At 42.6% G+C, this 9814-nt stretch overlaps 1 protein-coding gene across 4 annotated transcripts in view; it reads right to left on the bottom strand.

The window, feature by feature from the left end:
* The window catches only part of ttc13 (tetratricopeptide repeat domain 13), a 42685-nt gene extending 32998 nt beyond the window's left edge, over nucleotides 1-9687 (bottom strand). For 3 of the 4 annotated variants that reach the window (XM_067988615.1, XM_067988614.1, XM_067988613.1), the window contains exons 1-2: nucleotides 9474-9687; nucleotides 3565-3659 (exon numbers count right to left, since the gene is read on the bottom strand). In XM_067988615.1, coding sequence (XP_067844716.1) covers nucleotides 3565-3659; nucleotides 9474-9663 — 285 coding nt within the window. In that variant the 5' untranslated portion in view covers nucleotides 9664-9687. Of the gene's footprint in view, nucleotides 1-3564; nucleotides 3660-6973; nucleotides 7087-9473 lie in introns of those variants that run through there. The other variant, XM_067988616.1, reaches the window with a different exon arrangement.
* Nucleotides 9688-9814: the final 127 nt, after the last annotated feature.

A 9814-nucleotide genomic window follows, 5' to 3' on the forward strand; every position in this document is an offset into this window, starting at 1 on the left:
ATATTTTTTCATGCCCTCGCTTTGCTTTCCTAATTTCCTTTTTAATTTCACCCCTGCACTTTCTACACTGCTCTAGGCTTTCTGCAGTATTTAGCTCTTGGTGTCTGACATAAGTTTCCCTTTTCTGCCTTATCTTATCCTGTATGCACTTTGTCATTCAGGGGGCTCTAGATTTGGCAGTCCCACCCTTTTTCTTTTTGGGCACATGTTTACTCTGCAACCCTTGAATCTTCCCCTTGTATGCCTCCCACTGCTCTGACACTGATTTTCCTTTAAGTAGCTGCTTCCAGTCCATTTTTGCTAAATCACCTCTCTGCTTAGTAAAATTGGCCTGTCCCCAATTTAGAACTTTTATTCCTGTCCTATCTTTGTCTTTTTCCATAACTATGCTAAATCTAACTGAATTAAGATCACTACTACCAAGATGCTCTCCCACTGATACTCCTTCCACCCGCCCAGCTTCATTCCCTAAAACTAAATCCAGAACTGCCCCCACTCTTGTTGGGCTTGCTACATACTGGCTAAAAAAGTTCTCCTGAATGAAATTTAAGAATTCTGCGCCCTCTATACCTTTTGCACTGATTGCATCTCAGTTAATATTAGGGTAGTTGAAATCCCCTACTATTACTGCCCTATTATTTTTGCACTTCTCAGAAATTTGCCTACATATTTGCTCTTCCATCTCCCTCTGACTGTTTGGGGGTCTATAGTACACTCCCAGAAGTGTGACTACCCCTTTTTTGTACTTTAGCTCAACCCATATGGCCTCATTTGATGATCCTTCTAACATCTCATCCCTCCTCACAGCTGTAATTGTTTCTTTAACCAACATTGCCACCCCCCTTCCTTTTTTATCCCCCTCTCTATCTCGTCTGAAAACCATATAACCAGGCATGTTGAGCTGCCATTCCTCCCCTCTTTTAGCCATATTTCAGTAATAGCTAAGATTTCAAGCTTCCACATGTCTATCTGAGCCCTTAGTTCATCTGCTTTATTCACTGGACTCCTTGCATTGAGGTATATACCATCAAGCACTGCCAAACTCCTTTGTCGTCTATTTTCTAACCTTTGTTTCCTCTGCCTTCCAAACTCACAAACTAATTTTCTGCCTTCCATTTCCAGCTCTGCTCCTCTCCCTTCTGAATCTACATTCAGATTCCCATCCCCCTTCCCAAGCTAGTTTAAACCCTCCCCAACAGCACCAGCAAAAGTCCCTGCGAGGATATTGGTCCCGGCCCTGTTGAGGTGCAACCCGTCCGGCTTGTACAGGTCCCACCTCCCCCAGAACTGGTCCCAATGTCCCAGGAATTTAAAGCCCTCCCTCCTGCATCATCTCTTCTGCCATGTAGTCATCGGCTCTATCCTCCTATTTCTATAGTCGCTAGCGCGTGGCACCAGGAGTAATCTGGAAATTACTACCTTTGAGGTCCGGCTTCTTAATCTCATTCCTAACTCCTTAAAATCTGCCTGCAGGACCTCATCCCTCTTTCTACCTATGTCATTGGTACCGATGTGGACCACGAGATCTGGCTGTTCACCCTCCCCCTCCGAATGTTCTGTAGCCGCTCAGTGACATCCTTGACCCTGGCACCAGAGAGGTAACATACCATCCTGGAATCACCTCTGCAGCTGCAGAAACGCCTGTCTGCTCCCTTAACTGTAGAATCCCCTATCACTACCGATCTCTTGACCTTTCTCCTCCCCACTGTAGAGCTGAGCCACCAATGGTGCTAAGGGTAACCCTCTCCCTATACCGGTTAGAGCGAGATGCCCTTAGGGGGGAGACCATTCCAAAGTAATTACGTTTGCAATCTGAAAACTAATTTTTAAGAGCAAAGGCAAAATAATCTATATAGAACTGCCTGAATAATGCTGTCACCAGCTACACCCAATGTACTTTCTTTTTTGCCAATGTTTCTGAAAATGGTACAAACTTAGAAATCTACAATCAAATATAGTGCTAGTTATAAATCAACCAATTGTATGGCTGGAACTGGCCGAGCTGACTTAACAGTTTTCAGCTGGTACCTTTATGACTCATTAGCTATTTAAAAAAAACTGCAGTAGTAAAATGCAGGGTATAAAAAAAATAGAAGAAATAATAAATTTTGCTCCTTAAAAAGTTGACCAGAATTTAATCACAGAAGACCAGCCACTGGAGAGTTTTCCCCCAGATTCCCATTGACTTCAATTTTACGAGGGCTCCGTGGTGCCACACTCGGTCAAATGCTGCCTTGATGTCAAGGGCAGTCACTCTCACCTCACCTCTGGAATTCAGCTTTTTTGTCCATGTTTGGACCAAGGCTGTAATGAGGTCTGGAGCTGAGTGGTCCTGGCAGAACCCAAACTGAGCATCGGTGAGCAAGTTATTGGTGAGTAAGTGCCGCTTGATAGCACTGTCGACGACACCTTCCATCACTTTGCTGATGATTTAGAGTAGGAACATAGGAACAGGAGTGGGCCATTCAGCCGCTTGTGCCTGCTCCGCCATTTGATAAGATCATGGCTGATCTGTGATCTAACTCCATTTAGATAAATGTGAGGTGATGCATTTTGGGAGATCGAATCGGGCCAGGACCTACTCCGTTATTGGTAGGGCGTTGGGGAGAGTTATAGAACAAAGAGATCTAGGAGTACAGGTTCATAGCTCCTTGAAAGTGGAGTCACAGGTGGATATGGTGGTGAAGAAGGCATTCAGCTTGCTTGGTTTCATTGGTCAGAACATTGAATACAGGAGTTGGGATGTCTTGTTGAAGTTGTACAAGACATTAGTTAGGCCACACTTGGAATACTGTGTACAGTTCTGGTCACCCTATTATAGAAAGGATATTATTAAACTAGAAAGAGTGCAGAAAAGATTTACTAGGATGCTGCCGGGACTTGATGGTTTGACTTACAGGGAGAGGTTAGATAGACTGGGACTTTTTTCCCTGGAGAGTAGGAGGTTGAGGGGTGATCTTATACAAGTCTATAAAATAATGAGGGGCATAGATAAGGTAGATAGTCAAAATCTTTTCCCAAAGGTAGGGGAGTCTATAACGAGGGGACATAGATTTAAGGTGAGAGGGGAGAGATACAAAAGGGTCCAGAGGGGCAATTTTTTCACTCAAAGGGTGGTGAGTGTCTGGAACGAGCTGCCAGAGGCAGTAGTAGAGGCGGGTACAATTTTGTCTTTTAAAAAGCATTTGGACAGTTACATGGGTAAGATGGGCCAAGTGCAGGCAATTGGGACTTGCTTAGTGGTATAAACTGGGCGACATGGACATGTTGGGCCGAAGGGCCTGTTTCCATGTTGTAAACTTCTATGATTCTATGACTGAATTAATGAAGTCAAGCAATCAAATGTTCTACTTTAGTTCATATAGAAAATCTAATTCTGTATACTTGTACTGGCCTTTTTATTTAAAAAAATTACAGGACATCCAATTGTGCACAATGAAGTATCACACTACATAGTTTTTAAATTTACATTTATTTCAAAACAATAAAACCACAGTACATTCATAATCACCAAAGTCAAACAATGGGTTTAGTGTGTCTGTGCTTCTTTACAGGATAACATACCAGAATTTTCTCTGTATCAAGGGAAGGCAGTGGTTCACATGGTGGAGCTCCTCTTGGTACACAGTCAGTGTCTTCAGGATTCAGAAATGAAGACTCTAAAACAATAAGCAAAACAAACCTTTCACCAAGTCATTTAACACATTAACACAGTGATTGGCGTATCTGTTGGATCTTTCTCCCTCTAGTTCTACATCCTTAATTTCTGCCTTCAGTCGGATGAAGGATACACCACTGAAACATCATAACCTGTCTTTTATTTTACAAGTGCTGATTGACCTGTTGCGTAATTCTAAAATTTTCTGTTTTTATTTCAAACTTTTTTTTTTTACTAACTCAATATTTTCTCCATGAGTTACTTCGGTAAACAGAGCTTCACAGGACCACTGGCATGTAATTGCTGTTGGTCATACAAATCTGGAATCTATTATTAAGGACATGGTAAGGGGGCACTTAGAAAATCATAATATGATTAGGCAGAGTCAACATGGTTTTATGAAAGGAAAATCATGTTTGACAAATCTACTAGTTTTTTGAGCATGTAACTTGCATGGTAGATAAAAGGGAACGAGTGGATGTAGCATATTAGGATTTTCAAAATGCATTCGATAAGGTGCCACACAAAAAGGTTGTTACACAAGATAAGAACTCATGGGGTTGGGAGTATTATATTAGCATGGATAGAGGATTGGCTAACAGACAGAAAACAGAGAGTAGGAATAAGCGGGTCATTTTCAGGTTGGCAGGCTGTAACTAGTGGGGTGCCACAAGAATCAATGCTTGGGCCTCAGCTATTTACAATCTATGTTAATGACTTAGATGAAGGGACCGAGTGTAATGTATCCAAGTTTGCTGACAATACAAAGCAAGGTCGGAATGTAAGCGGTGAGGAAGACACAGAATCTGCAAAGGGATTATAGACTGGTTAAGTGAGTGGGCAAGAAGGTGGCAGATGGAGTATAATGTGGGGAGGTGTGAGGTTATTCGCTTTGGTAGGAAGAATACAAAAACAGGATATTTCTTAAATGGTGAGAAACTATTAAACGATGGTGTTCAGAGGGATTTGGGTGTCCTTGTACACAAAACACAAAGTTAACATGCAGGTGCAGCAAGCAATTAGGAAGGCAAATGGGATGATTATTGTAAGAGGGTTGGAGTACAAGAGTAAGGAAGACTTGCTGCAATTGTACAGAGCTTTGGTGAGACCCCACCTAGAATACTGTGTACAGTTTTGGCCTCCTTACCTAAGAATATCGTTTCTTAGGTAAGGAGACCAAAACGGTACACAGTTAGAGACGACGCAGTGAATGTTCACTAGATTGATTCCTGGGATGAGAGAGTTCTCCTAGAGTTTAGAAGACTGAGAGGTGATCTCATTGAAACATAAGATTCTGAGAGGGGTGGACAGAATAGATACTGAGAGGCTGTTTCCCCTTACTGGAGAGTCTAGAACTAGGGGGCATGGTCTCAGGATAAGGAATCGAACATTTAGGACTGAGATGAGGTGAAATTTCTTCACTCAGAGGGTTGTGAATCTTTGGAATTCTCTACCCCAGAGGGCTGTGGATACTCAGTCATTTGGTATATTCAAGACGGAGATCGATAGATTTTTGGACTCTAAGGGAATCAAGGGATATAGGGATCGGACGAGAAAGGGGAGTTGTGGTCAAAGATCAGCCATGATCATCTTGAATGGCGGAGCAGGCTCGAGGGGTTATTTGGCCTACTGCTGCTCCTATTTTTTATGTTAAGTCTGAAAAACCACAACTAGAAAGCAGTGTGGCTGCGTGTAGCTGCTGTACAGTAGTGACTCAGAGCTACATTATCAGGCATTAATCTGAGGTCCTGTCTCTTTGTCCTGACAGCTCACGTGGACATTAAAGGTCCCGTGGCACTAACTGAAGACTGGAGGGTTCTTACTTCCCTCTTCAACCAATACCAGATTCCTCTCAATGCTAATTGTGGGACACTACTGAAACATCATTACTTGTCTTTTATTTTTTACAAGTGCTGATTGACCTGTTGCGTATTGCTAACATTTTGCCTGCCATGTCGTTCTTTATAAAAACCATCACAAAAGTAATTAATTGTGTGAAGCACTTCGAGCTGTTTTAATGCGACAAAGTGCCGTAGAAATAAATGCAAGGACTTTTTTTTTTAAAAGTGTAGCGACGACATGCTAAATGCACACTATTATGCAGCTATTTTACATATTCAAAACAATGAACACACTAATAAACATTTACCTGGAATAGGCTGTAATATTTACATATATTTGTTTCTACTTGAAGAAAGAAGAACTTGCATTTATGCATCGCCTTATCACATCCTCAGGATGTCCCAAAACACTTCACAGCAAGTGAACTATTGTTGCTTTACGTAGTGAAACAGTCTTGAAACAGGTCAGTAAAAGGGATCAGTGGAATATTTGAGTGGAGCACTACTTTTAAAGGCAGAAACTCTACTCTATTAAAACTCTGCACATTTCAATGGGTTAATCCACAAATAAAATCCTCTGCCGAGTATTAATTAGGGGCAGATTTAAAAAGAACAGTATGTTTTATTGTAAATGGAAGTGGTGGAGAAAATATGAAACTTTTATGACTATCAGTACAGCTCCTGTGGTGAAGAAAGACTTGCATTTAGAAAGCACCTTTCATGACCTAAGGACATCAAAAATACTTCAGTGGCTGTAAAGTGCTTTGGGACGTGTTGCCACCGTTGTAACATGGGAAATGCGGCAGCCAATTTGCATACAGCAAGGTCCCATAAACAGCAACGAGATACAAGACCAGATAATCTGTTTTAGTGATGTTGATTGAGGGATAAATATTAGCCAGGACCCTGGGGAGAATGCCCCTTCTCTTCTTCAAATAGCGCCGTGGGATCTTTTACACGAGGGAGCAGACAGGGCTTCCGTTTAACGACTCATCCAAAAGACGGCACCTCCGATTGTGTAGCACTCCTTCAGTATTGCACTGGAGTGTCAGCCTAAATTTTGTGCTCAAGTCTCTAAAGTGGGACTTGAACTTGAAGAGTGCAGAGCTTCAGGTCTGAATATATTATGTGTAGAAAAAAAGAACGAGGCATACAATTTGTTTTTAGCTGGCCAGCCAACTATTTGAAACACATCACCATGCTCAAGAGTCTCCAAAACAAACTATTGAGAAATCCACATAGGTAATTTCTGTTTGTCTGGTCTCTCACTGTAGGGACACACCCTACTTACCCAAGTCTGGAGAACTTGGGTTCAGTTGACAAGAGCCAGAGCTTAGTGATACCCAAATGTGCACAGTGGTGCAGTTAAAGTTTAGCCAACTAAGCCATACAACTTACCAGAACACAGCACTGGTAACCTTCCCACTACTTGTCCAGCAAGGACCACAATTGGGCCATTGGATTGCAGATTTACCTGGAGCCAGGTGGGAAGAATCCAGTGACTGGTCTATTCCTCCAGGTTCCATTAATGAGCCAGGCTGGAAGGTCAAACAACTGCTCCCTGGAAAACTGCAGTACTGCCTAGTTCAGCTAGTAGATTACTGAATCTGTGTCACAGGATGAGATTGGTTACAATCTTTCATCTGCAGGCAAGTCAGTTTGAAACAAAGTCAACTTCAAAGACACCACTTACCTATCCCCCAAGTAGGATAGTCATCAATTGGTAATTAGGCAATGACAAGTGTGGGTTAACACACCGTCCAGGGGTCCAGTGACAAGTCGATGTATGGTTGAGCCCTCCATCCTTGCAATCATTTGCCTTTTTGCCATTGGTCCATCTCACAGCTTGGTCCTGAATCTCCTACATGGGCAGGAGGAAGCCCTTGCATTGCATGCATAGGAGTCCTGAACCATGAACACATTTGTTTGGACACATATATGCCACAAGCTTAACCTTCAATGGGACTCTGGACACCGAAGTAAGGTCCATCTCAGCATGGTATCCAAAAAATGGGTCCAGGGTAATACTGGTATCTATCAGGACCTCTAGATACTGATATGAGTCAACTGTTTGGACATAAACCCCTCATCTCTACCAATCAAAACAATTGATGAATGGCGCTGAACTAAATAGAGGATTGACAAAGAGATCTGGGGCTGATAGCAAAATCAACACTTACTATGTCCAGGCATTGCGAAGAAGCGATCAATAAAGCAAACAGTGCAGAGCTATATTGCCAAATCAGTATGATATAAATCTGCTGTGGGGAGGTGCTGACTAGAGGACAAGCACTTCTCCACAGATGAATTAGATGGAGAATAATTTCTTAAGGTCACTCTCACACATCTCTTTTCAGCCAGATTTAGGAAGGAAATCAAGAATGGAGAGAGCAGAAAACAATATGTAACTGTGTTGGCGAGGATAAATCCCCAATCAGAGCAGCAAAAGAGCACCTCCTCTGAAGTGCCATAACCTACATGGCTACGGACCAAGTGCTAGAGAGTGGGATTAGGCTGGGTGGCTCTTTTTCAGCCGGCGCAGACACTATGGGCCAAATGGCCTCCTTCTGTGCCGTAAATTTTCTATGATTCTAATTTGCTGTGTTGGATTAGAGAGGGGGGAAAGAGTCTAGGATTCCCACGCCTCATGGTAGTCCCATGATCCTACAAGCATGGACATTGCACAAGGACAGGAATGGACTTGGCTCTGATGCTTGCCACAGTTGACTTGCCGACATTCACAGTCAAGACTCTCTCTCTCACACACACACACACACACACACACACACAAAATTGGCAAGAAAACAATATCCCACGAGTGCTGACAACCCTTTTTTGGAAAGGCAGAAGAAGTTGAAAAGTCACGCATCACTTTCAGCACAATGCTGTCATTTGAAAGTGACGATGCATTTCAACATTATTATTCATTGTACGTAAACAAATGATAAATGATTTGCTAACAACTTTCCATGAATTTGGTGCCCCTTTAATATAGATTTAGCACTAAACAGGTGGTTCATCAGTCAATAACATCAATCCTTCACTGTGGAGGCAGTTAACAAAATGGGCAATGTGCCCTCCCCACATGACCGATTACCTAATGTTTACAAACACTTAAGTTTATAGTACACTAATAATTGTCATTCTAATAAAGATGACACTGGAGACAAATTTACCACTTTGGTTCGAGTGTAAGTACCCTTTCATATTCAACATGTATATATTTCAGGTCAAAGCAGTAATGCAAAGTTTTCAAGATCAATACAAGGGTTCTTCATATTATGAAATACCATGACAGCTGAGATAGTCTTTCCAATAAAAAAAGTTTGTTCCTTTACTGCTGAAGATTCCAATTTAATCTTGAGTTCATAGACAGCTCACTTTTCTGATAGTTTCATCTGACACATATATTGATTTTAAAAAAGACATCAGCTAACTCTAGCCTCACTGTAACTCCCTTCGCAAATCCCTCTACTTTGTTATTTGTCTCCCCACCCTCACAAAATCTATTCGTCTATGCTTCTGGTCACCTCCCGTAATTCTCCTACAACTGCCTTTTACCCATTCCTCCTCAGTGAAGCACCTTGACCTGTTTATTACACTAAAGGCTCCAGCTGTTGTTGCTGTTGCTGCTGCTGTTACAAGGGATGGGGGAATAAATAATGCACTATGCATAACAGATACTTTTTAACATTCATTAAAATTCAACCATTTGTTATAATACATAAAACTGCTTTTATCATTATTGTCACTACATTGAAGAAAAAAAAGCCACGGGAAGAAACTTCTGAGCCCCACAAATGTATATCTAACAAAAAAAAAATCAAAGAGTCTAACCCTGCTGGGACCCAATCACCACAGTGACTTAGCAGCGACCTGTCCTGACAGCGGATGCGGAAGTAGGAAAGGACTCGCATTGGGCATAAAGGGGCAAAAAAAAAGGACGTGGCAAAAAAAAAAGTACAGGCTCTCACCGCACTCCACGAAGTCTTCCGAGTTCCCAAATTCAGACTGGGTGACGCAGCCTTGCTTCTGCAGGTGGTTGTTGCTGTTGAAGGACAAGAGCGAGGAAAAGTACTCGGCGCGGGCCCAGCCGTACATCGTAAACAATAAAAGTTGAGCGGCAGCCACCGCCGCCGCCGCTCTCTGACTGGCAGCTGCCATGTCTGCGCTGCCGCTCGGGTAACATACGGGGAATCGAAGGGTTGGCCGCGGTGCACCATGGGAGCTGTTGTTCCGCTCCGGGGAGCTGAAATCCCTGTCGAAAAAGCGACGTTGCGTCATCAGGAGAACTACACCTCCCGCAGTGCTTTGC

Source organism: Heptranchias perlo, chromosome 8 (assembly GCF_035084215.1).
Source record: "Heptranchias perlo isolate sHepPer1 chromosome 8, sHepPer1.hap1, whole genome shotgun sequence".
Taxonomy (NCBI): Eukaryota; Metazoa; Chordata; class Chondrichthyes; order Hexanchiformes; family Hexanchidae; genus Heptranchias; species Heptranchias perlo.